The sequence below is a fragment of the Notechis scutatus genome, chromosome 14 (genome assembly GCF_049901735.1).
Source record: "Notechis scutatus isolate UNSWTSFEM ecotype Mainland chromosome 14, rNotScu1.2, whole genome shotgun sequence".
Classification (NCBI taxonomy): domain Eukaryota; kingdom Metazoa; phylum Chordata; class Lepidosauria; order Squamata; family Elapidae; genus Notechis; species Notechis scutatus.
Genome location: NC_142022.1, coordinates 3,962,823 through 3,982,159, shown reverse-complemented (window position 1 = coordinate 3,982,159; position 19,337 = coordinate 3,962,823). Strand labels below are relative to the sequence as shown.

At 42.5% G+C, this 19,337-nt stretch overlaps 2 protein-coding genes across 2 annotated transcripts; one reads left to right on the top strand and one right to left on the bottom strand.

Annotated features, from left to right (window-relative positions):
- Nucleotides 1-5,643: 5,643 nt before the first annotated feature.
- Nucleotides 5,644-12,002, bottom strand: LOC113423829 (uncharacterized). The gene is made up of 3 exons (XM_026685389.2): nt 11,645-12,002; nt 6,852-7,013; nt 5,644-5,902 (listed from the first exon to the last, which is right to left on the bottom strand). Exons 1-3 carry the CDS (start codon nt 11,951-11,953, stop codon nt 5,765-5,767), a joined length of 609 nt encoding a protein of 202 aa, XP_026541174.1. The 5' UTR covers nt 11,954-12,002; the 3' UTR covers nt 5,644-5,764.
- A 4,119-nt stretch (nt 12,003-16,121) lies between these two features.
- LOC113423835 (uncharacterized) lies at nt 16,122-19,110 on the top strand. The gene is made up of 3 exons (XM_026685398.2): nt 16,122-16,687; nt 17,886-18,035; nt 18,814-19,110. The coding sequence occupies exons 1-3, from the start codon at nt 16,160-16,162 to the stop codon at nt 18,916-18,918; spliced, it is 783 nt and encodes a 260-aa protein (XP_026541183.2). The 5' UTR covers nt 16,122-16,159; the 3' UTR covers nt 18,919-19,110.
- The last annotated feature ends 227 nt before the right edge of the window (nt 19,111-19,337 follow it).

The window sequence follows — 19,337 nt, the reverse complement described above, 5'->3', positions numbered from 1 at the left end:
CCAAGTCACGCCCACCAAGTCATGCCCACAGAACTGGTAGTTAAAAAAAAATTGAATCCCACCACTGGTTTGACCTTAACTTGCAAAAAGTTACACTGATTAGACCTTTTGCAGCCCAAGAAATTTTAGTGCATCTTCTGGTGGCCGATGGCATAGCCACAGTTGGAATCCAGTCCAGGAATGAGTTAGCACCGAGTTGCATAAGAGTGAATCATGGTGAAAACAACTCTTGCTTAACTTGGCATTCCAGTAGTGGCACCACAATGTTTCTCAACCTTGGCCGCTTGAAGATGTCTGGACTTCAACTCCCAGAATTCCCAGCCAACACGGGTGGATTTCAACTTCCAGGGCAGGAGGCCCAAGTGACCAGCAGAGTTCTCCAGGGATGACTAAGGGGAAGTGGAGGGCCTTCGACTCACTCCTCCAGCCAGACTATGGGATGGATTTCCAGATAGGCAGAAAGTTTCCTGCAAGAACAGACCCATCCCTGAAATGGTTGGGCAGCTCAACCAGCAGGCCTGAGCCAGATGGGGGCTGAAGGGTCCAGGAGGGTCCTTTTTACCTGGATCTCACCTCCCTTCAGGCTCTGGGTCACCTTCAGAGCAAGCCCAAGCTGCCTTGTTCAATGAATGATGCCACAGCTTCCCTCCGGAAGTTGTGGCTGCTCCGTCACTGGAGGTTTTTGAAGGAGAGACTGGACAGCTACTTCTCTGGAATGGTCCAGGGTCTTCTGCTTGGCCAGCAGGCTGGACTAGAAGACCTCCAAGGTCCCTTCCATACTGTTTCAAGCAGATATAGGCCATCTGGTCTTCACCAACATTTGGGGTCGACCTTGTCGGGGATGTTGGCAGCTGAAATCCAACCCTTGGCAGGCAGCTCCAGGCCAAATGTCCTATTTATTCACTTCTACAACTCCACCCAAGGCTTGGTTTGATCCAGGGGAAGCAACTTTGGGTGCCCCGAGTTCTCTTTTCTCTGCCCCCAGGCTAAAAATAGCCAGGGTTACCCTGTGGTAAGATGCGTGGCCGATGAATTCGATAAATAAAAATAAAATAAATCCTGAAGGTTTGTGCTGACAGGAAGATTGTCTGCCTTTTGGGAGGAAACGTCCAATGCTCCGAAGAGATTCAGCCAACACAGGAGATGTGCACAAAGAGGGAAAGGAAAGCAAAGCATCAAGAAGTTCCTTCATTCCGGCATTTCTCAAAATGGGCTGGTTCAGAAGGAATCCTGGGAGTTAAAATCTTTCTGCTGCTTCCTGGGTTTTGGCAGCAGCTCAACAGGTAGCGGCACCTGGCCGTAACTGGAGTGGGAAGGTTGCCGGTAGCTCAGCCTGGTAGCCAGCGCACCCTGGTGGAGTTGTGGCTAATGTCACAATAGTCCAGCTTCTGTATCCTAACGGGGTGTTTCTCAAGCTTGGCCACCAAGATGGGTGGACTTCAACCCCAGAATCCCACCACCCATTTTAAGGCATGCTGGCTAGGGAATTCTGGAAGTTGAAGTCCACCCATCTTAAAGCTTGCTGACTGGGGAATTCTGGGAGTTGAAGTCCATCCATCTTAAAGCATGCTGACTGGGGAATTCTGGGAGTTGAAGTCCACCAATCTTCAAGTGGCCCAGCTTGAGGGACAAAGGTGTCTAGGATTCAATGATTCAAAGAGTCCCGTAAAAGTGGGGTTTAAACAATTTACTTAGCCAAGACTGGGAAAGACGTAGCCGCAGCCTCCATGCAACAGGCTCAAATAAACAGCTTTCCCTTTAACCTTCTTCATTTAGCTATCTTTATATTCTCCTTTTTAAAAACTTTATTCTATGGTAATCCACCCAGAATCACTGTATGAATGAGATGGGTGCCATTAAAATTTAATAAATAAATTAATAAAACTGGTTTGTGGTAAGCTGGGAGGGGGGAGCTTGTCTGAGGACTTCTAATGTGGTGCAACCACATTTTTGTGGCAGCTTGGGGTCCATTCAGGCTCATTGAAAAATTATTAGAACTTCATGTGATCTTGATTTTCTACTAATGTGGCCTAGAATTGCATTGGCTTTTTTGGCTGCTGCCCCACACTCCTGGCACATATTTAAGTGATTGTTGACTAGTAATGAATTACAACTGGTTGTTTATTAATTCAAACACATATCTCCTCTGAACTATTTTAAGATGCAAATAAACCAGGTAGATGGTTAGCATATAAATTGAGAAAGGAGAAAGAATCAAGGAAAATATCGCAATTAATAGATGACCAAGGCCAAGTTTGCTATGGTAGTAAAGAGAAGAAGGAAATTATTCGAGATTATTATGGGAAACTATACACACAAGGGAATATTGATGAGGAAAGAGTTAAACAGTATTTACAGAATGCTAATTTACCCCAGATACCTAAAGAAATTGAAACAATGTTAGAAAGCAATATAATGATAATGGAGTTAACTGAAGCACAACAAAATAATGGAAAGGCACCAGGCCCAGATGGACTTCCGGCAGAATTTTACAAAACATTACAAGAATCATTGAATTTTCCACTGCTAGAAGTTATGAATAAAGTTATGTTAAAGAAGAGGATACCTAAATCATGGTCAGAAGCTTATATTACACTTGTTCCAAAAGAGGAGACCGATCCATTACAAATCAAGAATTATAAACCTATCTCCCTACTAAATGCAGATTATAAAATCCTTTCTTCAATATTGGCAGAAAGACTTAAAAAATATTTAAATAATTTTATCCATCCTGACCAAAATGGATTTCTGCCAGAGACAAATCAAAGTCAATATGAGAGTAATCTTGGACACTTTGAAATATTACGAGGCACATCCTGAAAAACAAATGGCTTTGATATTTCTAGATGCACAGAAGGCATTTGATAATGTGAATTGGCGATTCATGTTATTACTGCTGAAACAGATGGGCTTTGCTAGAAAATTTATTCAAGCAATAGAAGCTATATATCATAAGCAGATGGCAAAGGTAATGATAGAGGGAGAACTGACAGAATCTATCGATATAAGAAAAGGAATAAGACAAGGGTGCCCACTATCACCTTTGTTGTTTGTGTTAACTTTGGAAGTGCTAAACAGAAATATTAGAGATGAAAAGAATATAAAAGGGATGAAAATTAAAAAGGAAGAATTTAAGTTGCAAGCATTTGCAGATGATCTGGTTTTTATCTTAGAAGACCCACTAGAAACAGCATCAAAAATTGATAGAAAAGATAGAGACATATGGAAAGGTGGCTGGTTTGAAAATAAATAAAGATAAGACAAACATCTTGACAAAGAATATGCTGTCAAGACAAAAGGAAGAATTGGCAGACCTACTGAAAATTCAGGTCACGAATAAGATCAAGTACTTGGGGATATACTTGACAGCAAGATGCAGTACACTAAAAGAGAATAATTATATAAAACTTAAACAGCAGATAGCGTTAGATTTGGCGAAATGGGAAAATTTACAACTGTCATTAATAGGGAGAATATCAACAATCAAGATGAATATATTACCCAGAATTTTATATTTGTTTCAAACAATTCCAATTAGGCTTGGAAAAGACTACTTTGAAGATTTAAATGAAATTGTGTTGAAATATATATGGCAAGGTAAGAAAGCGAGAATAAAGTGAAAACTTTTGCAAGATGCTAGAATTAGAGGAGGATTTGGGTTTGCCCAGTCTCTCTCTCAGCCCTATGACGGAGGAGGTCAGGCCAAACACTTTTCCTCATCTGTCAGACACAAGACTGAAATAAAGAGGAAGGTAAGGAGTGCATAAAGTGGAGTGGAACCTCAAGCTTATTCGGAAACAGAAATAAAATAAGCCTGGAGGCCAGTCAGGCACCAAACACGACCACAACCTCTGCAAACAAGTGACTGAAACTACTGAAAAGAATCCTGAGGTGAAAAAAATCACCAACTGCCAAGATATCCCCACCCCTCCCTGGGATTGGCTGGCTGGCAGTGGCCTGACTTCTCTGCTTCCTCTGATTGAACAAGAGGCCTGTCACTCATGCAACTCCAGGACCGCCTCACAGACTTGGTGGAGAAGGAGGAGTTGCTTTCCCCTCAAAATGGCTGCCGGACTATTTCTGTCCTTCTGCAGCTTCTCTCCCCTACTTCAAATTGCCTCATGAATTTTTCCCTGAACGGCCAGGGAAACTGAGTCAGGTTTGCCTTTTTTTTAAACTTGAAGGCAACTTCTGTTCCATGGGTTGATAGTTCTCATGGCCAGAAAATTCCTCCTTATTTCCAGGTTGAATCTCTCCTTGTTCAATTTCCATCCATTGCTTCTTGTCTGGCTCTCGGGTGCCTTGGAGAATAGCTTGACACCCCCCCTTTCTCTCTGGGGCAGCCCCTCAAATATTGGAAGATGCTATCTGTCGTGTCTGGCGCAGGAAGGAAGCTCGGAGTCAGTGACTATTTTCAGCTCTTTATTGTGCTCCGGGTACAGCTTGAACTTGGAAGGAAAAACGGCGGCTTTATTTCCAAGCCGCGGCGGCCGCGACCAATGGCACCGCTTCGAATCTCCCGCGCTTAGCTCACCCAATCACGGGAGATTCTCAACGGGCCAATCAGTGCGGCTCGCTCGGCCAATCCGGTCGCCCCGCGCTTTAGCCAATCGCGACGCGGGGTTTACGAGTATGCTAATTGACTGTACAGAACACTATCCTGTCATCCCTGGTCCTTCTCTTCCCTAGACTAGCCAGGCCCAGTTCCTGCAACTATTCATTGTATGTTTGAGCCTCCAGTCCCCTCATCATCATGGTTGCTCTTCTCTGCACTCTTTCTAGAGTCTCAACATATTTTTTATAGTGTGGTGACCAAAACTGGATGCAGTACTCTAGGTGTGGCCTTACTAAGGTTTTATATGGTGTCACATGGTGGAAAAAAGCTGTTGTTCATCTTTCAGAAATATTCATTTACTCCTGTGACTTTAAAATTCAGACTTCAAGCTATTTTTTTTCCTTTCATCCGAAAAGGAGTCTCAGTGCCCGAATACAGCAAGAGCACGAGTAAGATTTGCCAATTTGCACAGGGACAGACAGGACAGTGCTCCAGAGGGCTAACATCATTGCCCAGAGAATCATGGGTTGCCCTCTCCGCTCTTTGGAAGAGCTTTATAGCTCCCACTGCCTTAAGAAAGTTCAAAACAACATCCTCAAAGATTCATCTCATCCTGGGCACACCTTTTTTTGAACTATTACCGTCGGGCAGATAGTACAGGATAATAAAAACAAGAACAAATAGGCTGAAAAACAGCTTCTATCCCAGGGCAGTAACTCTATTGAATTCTACTGTATAGTGCAATGTGAATGCAATATTGGGGGTTTTCAATTCAATGTATAGAATGTGAAGGATGTGTGTTTGGGTTTATTTACATAGTCATCATGTACACAGAAGATGGTATTTAATTTCGTTGTACAAGGTGCAATGGCAATAAACTAAACTAAACTAAGAGCTGTCCATCTGATTACTGACCGGCCATTCCAGTTTGTGTCCGCCTTTGAATGCCAATGGGAGGCTGAGTCAAGTTAAGGGCTAGCAGATGCCTTCCAATCACTTGCAGGATCTTGTTCTTCTACAGTTGTAATTGGTTGGGAAAGAAATAGAACCTTGCATGGGGCAGAGGCAAGAGAGACGCAGTCAGTCAATCACATGGCAAAGCTTTTATTTTATTTTCCTATTTCAGGACAGTGGGGGACAAGAGGGGGCTACCAGCGATTCTAGCATGAGGTGGGGGTGTGTGTGACAGCAGGCATATCCTTTCTGTGGCTATTTTCTAGCTTCGTCGAATTCTTCCCCAAGAAAAATAGCCTTATCGATAATTTTAACTGGCTTGCAGTCATGGCTCATTACAGTCTCATCGTAAGACCTTTCATTTTTAAAAATGTCAAATTTGCAGTCCAGTTGCTGAAAAATAGAAAAGGAGAGGTGGGGGGGGGGGAGGGAAACCAAGGAACAAGTTAAAAAGTTTGATGTGCAGTACATGTTTCCCAGGGCTTAACCATCACAAGTTCAATGGGCTTTACATAAAATAAGCATCACTCTTGCCTGGGAGCATAAAAACACCAAAGGTTGGTCCCTTCCATCTCTGATTCTAAGGTGGTCATGCAGGGGTGGGATTCTACCGGTTTGGACCGGTTCTGTAGACCCGGTTGTTATGATTCTGTGCAGTTCGGAGAAATTGTGTCCCTGGCTGGCCCCGCCCATCTCCGCCCTCCCCTCCCTTCCCCAGCCGACATCACTGCCCAACATTGCTGACTGCGTTCTCCCCCACCCAGTCACTCCTTAAGGTATTTCTTTTTCCCCCTCCTGATGAGGAGGAGAAGGAGAAGGAGAAGGAGGAGAAGCAGAAGGAGGAGGAGGAGGAGGAGGAGGAGGAGGAGGAGGAGGAGGAGGAGGAGGAGGAGAAGAAGAAGAAGAAGAAGAGGAAGAGGAAGAGCAAGGAAGGAAAGAGGGGAAGGAAGGAGAACGAAGAGGGGAGGAAAAAGAAGAAAAAGGGAGGGAGGGAGGGAGGGAAACCAGTTGGATCACTTCAGTCCAATCATTGAGTTCTAATCCTGCCTTAGGCCATAGGCACGAAAGCTGGCTGGGTGACTTTGATCCAGTCTCTCTCAGCCCAACCCACCTTACAGGGTTGTTGTTGCAGGGAAGATAGGAGGAAGAAGGACTACTACGTATGTTCCTGCCTTAAGTCATTTAGAAAAACACTAAAGGCAGGACATGAAAATATCTAAAATAATCAAAAATGAATCCGTTTGCTGGGGAATCCTGTCACTGGATGGAGTCACTCCTAAGAACTCTTAGCTGAGTTTTCCCAGCTTGGGGTTCCTATGCAGACCAAGTCCTGTTTCCTCACCTCCTTGTTCTGGCCGTCAAGCGGACTGCAATATTTCGGGGGGCCTTCATCAGAGTCATCAGAGTCATCAGAGTGAGAGAGACTGTGATGTTTCACATCTTTTTTGGTGCAGTTGGTCTTTTCTAATGTCATCCGCAGGTACACCATGGATCCAATGGCTTTCTACGAAAACAATCAGGGTGTCAACTAAAAAGATACTCCTGTGGTCTTTTGAGCTGCCAGCAGAAAGGGAGTGGGGTAAAGTAGTGCATTCCTTAAATGCTTCAGATAATTGCTAGGCAGCCAAAGCTGTTGGCGTGCAAGATTATTACTGGAGAGCATAGAATAGAATACTTTATTGGCCAAGTGTGACTGGACACACAAGGAATTTGTCTTGGTGTAAATACTCTCAGTACAGATAAAAGAAAAGATACATTTGTTAAGAATCAAGAATCATAACGTACAACACTTGATGATAATCATAAGGTACAATCAACAATCAAATCATACTAGGAAACAGTCAATATAAATTGTAAGGATACAAGTGACAAAGTTACAGTCCTACAATCACAAGTGGGAGGGGATGGGTGATAAGGAGTGATGAGAAGATTAATAGTAATAGTAGTGCAGACTTTGTAAATAGTTGGAACAGTGTTGAGGGAATTATTTGTTTAGCAGAGTGATGGCTTTCGGGGAAAAACTCTCCTTGTGTCTAGTTGTTCTGGTGTGTGGTGCTCTATAGCCTCGTTTTGAGGGAAGGAGTTGAAACAGTTTATGTCCAGGATGTGAGGGGTCTGTAGATATTTTCACAGCCCTCTTTTTGACTCATGCAGGATATACAGGTCCTCCATGGAAGGCAGGTGGGTAGCAATTGTTTTTTCTGCAGTCCTAATTACCCTCTGAAGTCTGTGTCTGTCCTGTTGGGTTGCAGAACCAAACCAGACAGTTATAGAGGTGCAGATGACAAACTCAATAATTCCTCTGTAGAACTGGATCAGCAGTTCCTTGGGCAGTTTGAGCTTTCTGATTGATGATGTGTCCCATAGGGGGAAGACCAGGGTCAAGGGGGAAATGAATATTTTAGTGTCGGCTGCATCCAGCTAACACTGACATGGCCACTCCCAATCTTTTTTTTTTTTTTTTTACTCTGAGAGATGCGGCTAGAGACGTCTGATTTGAATGTGGATGGATTTGTTGGAGCCCTGACACAGGGGTGTTTTGACTGTGAGATGCTCCGCAAAGGGCAAAGTCATCCTTTAGGAATAGAGAGGTCAAAAAAGTCAAGATGGCACCCGCAAGTGTGCGATCACAGCCATCATCTTGGCTGCTTCGACCACTCCCTTACAAGCAGGAAATTAAACGTCTCTCTGCGTATGAAAATTGCTTTTCTATCACCATGATGGAATTGGGGGAAACAGGCAAAATTACATCCTTGCAAAATTCCCCCTGCCCCGAAATGAAGATTGTACAATGTGCTAGGCTTGGATAAGGTGGGGCTGGGGTGATTGGGGCTACAACCCAATGTCATAATTCACCTTTTGTCTTGGGATGTTGGGTGAACCTGGAATCCTTGTCAATCATATTGGAGGATTCTGGTTCGCCCACTGTGACTTGAAAACCTAAACCAGGTTTTAGGGTTGTGTGAATCCATCCCATGTGTGAATGGGATCAGAGCAAACAACCACATCATGGTCAACAACAGTTTTAATGACTCCCACCAAACAATTGATTATCCTTGTTGAGGTATCCCCCGTTAGGAGAATGATTACACTCAGAGAAACATAGTGAGGGTGGTGATGAATAACACACAACCAGCACACAGAAACACTGAATAGTAAAATGCAAGTTTTACTTCCTGTAAACGGGTAAACAAAGTCCAACAAACAGTCCAAATCATATGTGGTTAAAGCAGTTAGTATTCAAAATAATCAGTCCAGGGATAATCCAAAAACGAAGTCCTTTTCTTTACCAGTGTCATAAACAAAGTTCAGTAAACAGAGTTTGCAAATAGTTGCAAGATTCACAGCAATTCAAGCAGAATGACGATCAGGCAAAAGAGGTTGCTCTCTTTCTTCTTTGGAAGAGATTGCGAAGACCAGACTCCTCTCTAGAGCACTAAAAATCTCCACAGACCATTCTCATCCTGGACATTCATATTTTGAACTGTTACCATCAGGGAGGCATTATAGGTGTCTTAAAATGAGGACTAATAGACTGAGAAACAGTTTCTTTTCCAAGGCAGTAATTGTCTTGAATCAAACAATGCATATGTGATGTAGCCCTATGTATATCGTGGCATTTTTAAACTATCTAACTTACTATATGTTTTAGATAGGTTTTAGACTAGGTTTTTAATTACTATTTAATTATTTTAATTTTTAAATAATCTGTAGTGTGATTGTGATGTGGTGTTTGGGACACTGTACTGGAGTAGCTTTCAAATTTCATTGTATTTGTAGAATGCAATGACAATAAAGGTATTCTATTCTATTCTAAAAGGAAAGCAAAGGAAATGCAAAAAAGAACAAACCAGGTTTCTGGCTCCATCTTATGGCCGTTGTGGGAAACCTCAGCCAATCACAATTACAACATTCTCTTAAAGATACAGCAGTATTAAATGACTATCCTGGTTTATATATTGCCAACCCAACTGTTAAGTGACTATCATTCCTAACAATCCTTGTCTGCTGTAGTTCATTTCTCCCTGTTTACATTTTAAGTCAAGAACACTGCCTCGGTGTCTTCAATTTCTCCTCCAGTCTTTCCCTTTTTCTACTACTCTTTGCTTTTTCTTTGTTTGGTCCTCAATGTCTGCTCATAGAAGTCTTCCTTAAAGAGCCTCTCCCAAATTCCTCAAGGATGTAATTCAGGAGAAGAAAAGAATCCATCCCAAATTATTATTGGATATTTGTGTAGTGTTTTAAAATAAATTTTGTTGAATAAACATTAAAAACAATTGAACACAGTGCGACTTTCTTGGCCATCATTTTGGCCATACAAACTATAGTATAGAGATACCCGTAACAGTTAATTTCCTTTTCCCCCTTACGTTATTAATATAGTGCTAGCTGCATATTATTTCTATTTACTTTTATCTACATTTATCTACAATTATATACATATTTACATTCTTTTATACTCATGCATTCGTATCATCTCATATTTGTCCATTGTATTCCATTCTCTTTGGTTTACAAAACTTTAACTATTTGATTAAATACAGGAGAAAGAGACAGAGTGGTATAAAGTCTGGACTAAAACATAGAATGATAGGATTGGATGGGATCTTGAAGGTCTTCTAGTCCAACCCTCACTCAGGCAGGAGTCCATATTTTATTCCAGACAAATGGTTGCCCCATCTCTTGAAAACCACCATGGTGGCAGTACCCACAGCTTCTGAATTAACCATTCCACTGGTTAATTGTTCTCACTGTCAGTAAATTCCTCCTTAATTCTAGGTAGAATCTCTTTTTGATAAGTTTTAATCCATTGCTTCTTGTCCTGCCTTCAGTTCAGGTGCTTTGCAGGTTGTACCATGTGACAGCACCTCAAATATTGGAAGACTGCTACTGTCACCCCCCCCCTCCTTCTTTCATTAATCAGACATTTTCTACTCCTGCAACCATTTATCGTATGTTTTAGCCTCCAGTCCCCTAATCATCTTTGTTGCTCTTCTCTGCCCTCTTTCCAGAGTCTCAACATCTCTTTTGTATTTTAATGACCAAAACTGGATGCAGTATTCTAAGTGTGGTCTCACCAGCGCAGTATAAAACCACACTAATACTTCCCCTGAGAGGCTGCCCCAAAGAAGGGGGAATTGACTTCCAAAGCATGTGAAGGCAGGATAAGAAGTAACAGATGGAAACTAATCAAGGAGAAAAAAGCAATCTAGAAATAAGGAGGAATTTCCTGACAGTTAGAACAATTAACCAACGGAACAGCTTGCCTTCAGAAATTATGGATGCTCCATCTCTGGAGGTTTTTAAGAAGCCACCTTAAATTTCTCCTTAATTCTATGTTGGATCTATAATAATAATGAAAAAAACTTACATTACTACTCGAATCTCTACCTGTCCTCCAGTGTTTTGGAAATTAAATCAATCTTCTCAGCCCTTCAAGTACTAGAAGACTGCTATCATCCCCCTCCCCACTTTAATCCTTATCATCTTTGATAGGCTAGACATATCTAACTCCCTCAACCATTCATCATACTGTTTAGCCTCCAGACTCTTTATCACCTATGCTCCTCTTCTGTGCAATTGAGAAAACCCAAGTTTTAGTCCCCTTTCTTCCACTCTCTATGCTGCCTTTGAGGTCCTACACGAATGGTGAGATATCAAAAACAAGAGCCTCAGTGAAGGTGTTGGACTAGGGATGAAGAGATACAGATTCTACTCCGCCTTCAGTCACAGAAAACTTGCTCTTTCGGTCATAGATCCTCCCAGCCCAGCCTACCTCTCAGGATTGCTGTTGAGGAGGAGAACAGGAGATAGGAGTGCAATGCACACAGCCTTGAGCTTCTGAAGGAGAGGTGAGAACTCAAAAACTCCATAAAATAAATAATGGTGTGTGTGTGTGTGTGTATGTGTGTGTGTGTGTGTGTGTATCCATCTCCTAGGTGAATGGACATGACAGCGTTCCTCAGCTGGTTGAGTTGGACTGCAAAGTCTCTAATTCTGCAACTGACAAGACCGGGAATTATGGGAACTACCGTCTAGATTTCCTGTGGGGCCAGAGGGTGCTAAATGGCTACAATCCTCACTGAAACAATCATCAGATGGAGACCATCTCAGTGGCTTCAAGATGCTCCTTACCTTGACCGTCACGGTTGCTTCCTCCAAGGTTGTGAACAAGGAGGATTTCTGCGTGTTATAATGTTGCAAGGCTAAGTCAGCGAAGTTGCGAATTTCATCCTGCTGCATTTCCTGCAGGGAAGCAATTCGTTGCCCAATGTTCTTCTTCAGCTCTTCGTCTGAGTTCACCGCAGAGGTTGAGTTGTCTTTCACCACAGAAGTTGAGTTGTCTTTCACTGCAGAGGTTGAGTTGTCTTTCACCGAGTATTCTGCTGAAAGACTTCGGACAAGTAGGCAGCAGGCAAAGACCAGCTGCCAGTAGCCTCCCATGGTGCCAAAATCAATGCCACAACTCCTTGGGTAGCAATGGGCGGGCTGGAGATGGGGGACACCGACTGATATAGGTTCAGGGGCTCCACCCCCAAGTCCAGACAGCCTGCCCTCCCTTGAGACACACCCCAAAAGAGAAACGGTCATTTGGTGAAGGCATCTCAGGCTGGACAATCGAATGCCACTCCCCTAAAAGAAGGCTTTGGTTGGCTGTGACATTCTCTTTCCTTGGTCCAGTCACGTGCCCTCCCTTCCATAGGCATCGATCTGACCCCACAATTGGTGTCTTTGGGTAGGACATCCCAGAACCAGCCTTCAAAACCCAATTCTCATATTTTTCCCCTGGGGGTTAAGCCAAAATTCAAATATATTTATTCAACACACAAGGGAAATAAGTCAACTTTGCTTGACTGGTCCCATCAGACCAATTTAAGGATTGTAGATGCCATCAAAGCAATCCTTCTAGGATGTTTCACACACCCCCTCTTTAAATTTAAATTATAAGTTTAATAAATAAATTTGGTATTCTGGGTGTAGACCAAAAAAAACCGTCCTTTTAAAAAAGAAATGGTGACGTACAATATCTGGTCCTTTTGGTTTGTATGTCAAACACTACCACGATACTCCACGCCCACCTAAAATTTCTGAGAGAGGTACATTGTCCTCGCAAAGAAACTTCTCAGGACTTTTGCTTTTCTTGCTGAAAAAGAACAACAAGAAATTAAGTTTAGATCTTTTTTTTCTTTCTGACCTCCTCTGGAAAATGAAATGGGTGGAAAGGGATTAAAAGATTAGACTTGGGGAAGAATGTGTGTATGTGTGTGTTGGAATAGACATCTTAAGGTGGGATTTTTACAGGTGTCTTTTTACACCCCAAAGATGGAGGACAATCAACCTTTTGGAGAATAATCCAATGTTTTTCCAGGTCACAGGAGATTTTTCTTGGCCAGTTGGAATATTTGTGCATTGGTTATCTCTAATATGCTTAAAATTGCTCTGGCCAAATTTTTGCCAAGTGAAACCCAAGGTGAATTGGTGCTTTCAAAAAAATGAAGCCCCTTGTTCATTGTTTGGGTTTGACTGTCTTTATCATTATCTTTGGCTCCTTTTTAAAAACACAAATGTTCTAAAGGTATTTATTATTTCTGGTCCGTCAGTGACTTCAAAGCATTCTGGCCAGAGCTGGCCAAGCATGGCCCTTGCCAGAAACAATAATCTTCTATCAAGAGAGAGGCGAGCAACAGAAGATGTAGAGAATTGTGGCCAAGAAAACATCCACCGTCGAGATCAGGGAGGGAAGAGAGAATTTTTGGAGGATTTCAGCAATGAGATTGTGGCTCCTTCAGTGTCCAAGGGTCTTTTATTTTTTATTTTTTTTTTGTCAATTGCTTACAAGGTAATAGGTATAAGTAAAAACATAGTTATGAATGCATGGATACATATAAGAAAAATAAAAAAATAAAAGAAACAATAGGACAGGGACGGTAGGCACAGTTGGTGCGCTTATGCACACCCCCTACAGACCTCTTAGGAAAGGGATGAGGTCAATAGTAGACAGTCTAAGGTTAAAGTTTTTGGGGTTTGGGGAGGAAACCACAGAGTCAGGTAGAGTATTCCAGACATTGACCACTCTGTTTCTGAAGTTGTATTTCCTGCAATCAAGTTTGGTGCAATTAACCTTGAGTTTGTATCTATGTCCTCTCCCACTCCCCTTCTTTTTGTATATCCCCTTTGCCCAACTCACACAAATGACTGAGCAGCATGCCAGAATTAAAAATACCCAAAACACAACATATAACCCCTGGCATTCAAGAATAATAATAATAACCCCCCTTTAAAATCACATTGCAACATAAAAAAATGGGATTCTAGGACTGGAAAGGGCCTTGGAGGTCTTCTAGTCCAACCCCTGCTTGAGGCAACACATCTTATACCTGCCAGTCAAATGGTTTCCCAGTCTAGTTTTTGCAAACCTCCAGTTTAGTATATTCAACAAGACTCAACATTTTACTGTCTAGGAGTTGCAATATTCTGGATTGGTGACTCACTCCTCTTGAGAGTGATTGTTGGACTTAGCAACATAAATTTTGGGCTCAGTTGTGGTCGTAATATAAGGACTACCTCTATTCATATTTTTCACTCTTCCCTCCCCAACTAAGTTTGGCCTTAGATTTGAGTTTCTTGGAGGTCATAGAAATGAAAGGTCTCTCCTTCTTTGACATAAAGATTTGGAGGCCCACCTGCTCCCTAAGAGTCAAAGTATTCCAGAGAAGACCAGAAAAGTATTTTCTGTTCATTTAATGAGGTTATAATTCATTTTATGGCCTAGAAAACAGGAAATTGGGACGTTTCAACAGAAGCTTGGAAAAGTTCTCCGAACTAACTATTAGAAGACTCAGTTTTCTTGACTGAAGAAGGAGAACAGAAGAAATTGCTCAGCTGTTGATTCTGGAGTCCCAAAAGGGAGCAGGTAGGATGAAATTCTGGATATGGATAGCTCAACCCCACATCTGACTTGAGGTCCATCACACTCTCTCTCAGCCTGCTTTTATCCCAATAAGGTGTTTTGCCAAGAGTTGGGGCGGTGACAATAATCCTACCAGTAAATAAAGGAAATTAAAGGTTTATTTTTTACTCATAAGCCATTCAATGTGAGCTAGTCATGTGCTGCAGCTGTCAAAAGAGCAGTCCAATGCTGCATTAACAGAGGGATAGAATTAAGATTGTGTGAAGGACTAATGCCACTTTATAATGCCTTGGTAAGGCCACACTTGGAATATTGGCATCCAGTTTTGGTCATCACAATGTAAAAAAGATGTTGAAACTCTGGAAAGAGTGCAGAGAAGAGCAACCAGGATGATTAGGGGGCTGGAAACTAAAACATACGAAGAAAGGTGACTGAGCAATTAACCAGTGGAACAACTTGCCACCAAACTTGCTCCAACACTGGAGTCTTTTAAGAAGAGACCAGAAGTAGAAATGATTTATAATTATTCTAATTACTAAAAATGTAAATAAGCTAATATAAAAAGAAATTTAGTTAAAAGTATTTGGTGATATTACTACTGGTATCATGTATTATTATTAGTATATGTTAGTATTGCTATCACTGCATGTGTTAATATATTTTTTTAAATAAAAAATATTTTTAAAACCAAAATAACAAATAAAACTATCTTCCGATTCTACAGTGTGTTGGTTGGGTACATATATCTTGTGCACATAATGATATCATACATTTCTTATTTAATTATATTTATAAGCATTCTAATCAACATTTTAGCTCATATTGTTTGATTATTATATTATCATTAACATTATAGTTATCTTTCAAAAATATAATCCATCCTTACTAAGTTATATTCATTCTCTTATTCTTTCAAAATCAGTTATAAAATGTTATTGCTATTACCACGTATTTAAGTTTCTTATTCTTCTGTCTAACCATTCATAAAATAAATTTCAAATCTTATAATACTCTTTTTCTTCCTGTTCTTTGATTGCCATTGTCAATCTACTGATTTCCGCACATTCCATTATTTTCTTAATTGTTTCCTCCTCTGTTGGAATTTTCTCATTTTTCCAATTTTGTGCAAATACAATTCTAGCTGCTGTTAATACATTAATAGTCAAATATGTACATGTGTTAATATTTAATGTGGTATTCTTTATGGTTTTCTTTTTTCTTTCTCTTGTAAATGGTATACGCTGACAATACGCTGTATTCAAAAACGTTTATGAATAAAATATGTATGTATGTATGTATGTATGTATGTATGTATGTATGTATGTATAAAAGAAGAGACAGGACAGGCACTTGTCTGGAATGGTACAGGGTCTCTTGTTTGTGCAAGGGGTTCGACTAGAAAACCTTCAGGGTCCCTTCTAATGCCGTTATTCTGTCCTTCTGCATTGCCACTACACAAATTTGCAGTAGAGATGTTGAGAAAGCCATTGTCTAACCATGCCTTGACTTCTCCCAGTGAGGTCCCCTTAGAATTGTGAGGGACAATGAAGCAATGGGATGGACTTCAGCCCTTCCTTCCTCCCAGATCTGGCCAATGGGGCGGACCTGACCTATAGGAGACTTATAGGGTTCTTCCAGCTGGTGGGCAGACCCACCAAGGGGCAGGGCTCCCTGAGAAGTATATCAGCCTCCGTCCTCCAGCCAGGATTGTTTGCTTCTTTCAGCATCTCCTGGCCACCATGGGAAGGTCCTGGCTGGGTTTACAGCTGCTTCTCAGCTGCGCTTTGCTGCTAGCCGCGGTTGCAGTGGAAGGGAGATGTTGCGAGGAAGAGGAGAGCTCTTCCGAAGAGGAGTGTCTCTGTGAAAAGAGGCATCACTGCGTGGAGGAATGCTGCAAGAAGAGGTGCCACCACAAGGAAGAGGAGTGTTGTTGTAAGAAGAGGCATCATCACAAAGATAAAGAATGTTTCAAAACGAAGCATTCCTGTGTAGAGGAGGAAGAGGCTGACAAAAACAAGGGTCCCCGGGTTGGAAAAAAGCATCCTAACAAGAGGCACCCTCTTTTTGAAAAGTTGAAAGAAGCCAGTTCAGAGTCGAGTGAAGTTTCCGAGCGCATGGCGAAGGACGAGCGACAGATGATAATGGAAGCAGCAGCTCAAACCGAGGCTGTGTCTCATTACAAGAAGGAGCAAGCCGTCACCTACTTCAATCGAGGAAGTATGGGAGCCTACTACAAACATCTGGAGGATGGTCAGCTGGAGTTCCAGGTGAGCAGAAATCCCCTCAGCCAGCAAAAGCCCCAGCCAACTTTCATGCCTAGGGCAGGACTAGAACTCACAGCCTCCTGGTTTGTAGCCTGGTGCCTCTGCAGCCTTCCCCCTCCTTCTCATCGTTTTTATAGAAAGCCTATTTATTCTTTTCTTTTTCTACTCTCCATCAAAATTTGTTTCTTTTCTATGTGCATGCAAATATTGTGGAAACCCTACTTTCCTGGTGGCTGAGATTGAATGGCACTCTGCACATGGTCCAAAGCAGCCCTCTCTTACATTTTTAATACCGGTTCTATGGTTGTGGCTTGGTGGGCATGGCAGGAGAAGGATACTCCAATTCCGTCCCCAACCCACTAACCTGCTTTCCAGCTCTGTTCTCCTGTGAAGGGCAACCAAAGACGACCCGGACGATCAGCTGGGACTCAGGAGGCAGAGGAGAGATGGGGGCGGGGGCGGTCAGAGGTGGGATTTGGCAGTTCTCCGAACTACTCAAAATTTCCGCAATCGGTTCTCCAGAACTGGTCAGAACCGGCTGAATACCACCTCTGGTTCTGAATACAGGTAATGCATCCTTAGTTTCCATCCGTTGCTTCTTGTCCTGCCTTCAGGTGCTTTGGAGAATAGCTGGACTCTCACAGAGAAGAGGACACCAGAAGGCAGGACAAGAAGCAACAGATGGAAACTAAGCAAGGAGAGAAGCAACCTAGAACTAAGAAGAAATTTCCTGACAGTGAGAACAATTAACCAGTGGAATAGCACCTCTGGCATTGGAGTCACAAATCTTCACCCTCATTAAATGAACTAATTGTCTCCTGCAAACACCTCTCCCCTTTCACTCCTCTTTATTCCCTATGGGAGGGGCCATTCACTGCCCACCTGTGCCTTTACCCTTATTCCTTAGCTGTTCCCTTCTCCTGGCAGCTCTGTGCATGTGCACACTGGGAACAGAATCCAGCTGTCCTCTGCTCCACTGATGGGGGTATTTGCTGGTTCTCCGAGCTACTCAAAATTTCCGTGACCAGTTCTCCAGAACCAGTCAGAACCGGCTGAATACCACCTCTGCTTAAAAGTTTAGGGGTTCAGACTGAACTCATCCCAACACAGTTCAAAGTCTCACTGGGATTTGTAAGGGCGAGTGAGTGATGCAGCGATCCGAAGCGACATTTCTGAGATGTGATTTCTTCTTTGATCCCAGGAAGCCATCGGCATTATGGTCTACGTCAAGATGCTTTTGGCCAAGACCAACTGCACCAGAACCAAAGAGCAAGAAGAGGCTGGCGTGGAATATTCCAGAGCCTACATGGAGAAGGAGGGCTGCCAGCTTCTACCAAAATTAAAACAAGAGGTAACAGCTGCAAGTTTCGAATCTCGAACAATCTGCCCTGCCTAGCAAAAACGATGGTTGGTTTTAAATGGGGGATGGTTGAATTAAGGCTCGGCAACTCGGCTTTGCCTTTTTTGTAAATTTATGTAGTTGCCCAACTCGCAAAAAAAAAAAAAAAAAAAACCTCTCAGAATCTCCTTATCTCTGAGATGGGTGGAATATACATTTAATAAACAATAAACAATAATAATCAGCCTCCTTAAGCAAAAACTATCTGGATTCTCCAAATAAGTGAAATCCTAACCAAAGCAGCTGGGTTTTGTGGCACATTATTGATCAATCAATTTGTATCTTGCCATTATTATTTTGACAAATAATTCAAGGCAGCGAACATAACCAACACACCTTCCTATTTTCCCCACAACAACAATCCTGCAGGGCAGGCTGGGTTGAGAAATAGTGACTAGCTCAAAGTTATCCAGCCAGCTTTCATGCCTAAGGCAGGACTAAACCTCCCAGTCTCCTGGTGATTGGCCCAAAGCCACGTAGTTGACTTTCATCCCTAAGGCGGGACTAGAACTCACAATCTCCTGCTTTCTAGCCAGACTGGCTAGACTGGCTCAATACCACAACCACACAGCCCTTGGTGCATTGTGCAAATTTAGCAGTTAAACCTTCCAGGGATCCAATCATGTTGTCTGAAGCCAGTCCAGATCTTCTCTCTAATTTTCTGATCCAAAACTTCAGCATCAATGTCTTATCAATGCTTCCCCTAACTCTGTTTCTTTGGTTTCTTTAGAAGCACAACTGCACCTTTGGTATCTTCATCAACATGAGAACCGAAAAGAAAGCCGTCGTCAGCCAGGACTGCATTATCACGCCCAGAATTAAACTTCCTTTTTAAAGGGTCTCACCTTCTGATGCTCAGCTCTGGGAGGAAAGCACCCCCCTGCCTTCCCCGATAACCGCATAATCACTTAGAAGCAACTACCCAGCCTCCCCACTCGCCCACCCTAAGGGGAATCCACCGCACTCCCATCCCCAAATCCTCATAGCTCTTGTTCTGAAATAGGATAATAAAATTAAATTGCACAGATCTGGCCATGTGTCGCCTCTTTCTTCAATTTTTGGGTCTGGGTGACACTTGTGAGACTAGATGAAGGATGCAGCTGGAGAACTGGATGATGGAGAACCAATGTTTTGTGTGTGTGTGTGTTTGTGTGTGTGTGTGTTGACAAAGAGCCTGGAAGCCAAACCACATAGCACTGAGCAATAGCACTTAGACTTATATCCCGCTTCACGGTGCTTTACATCCCTCTCTGA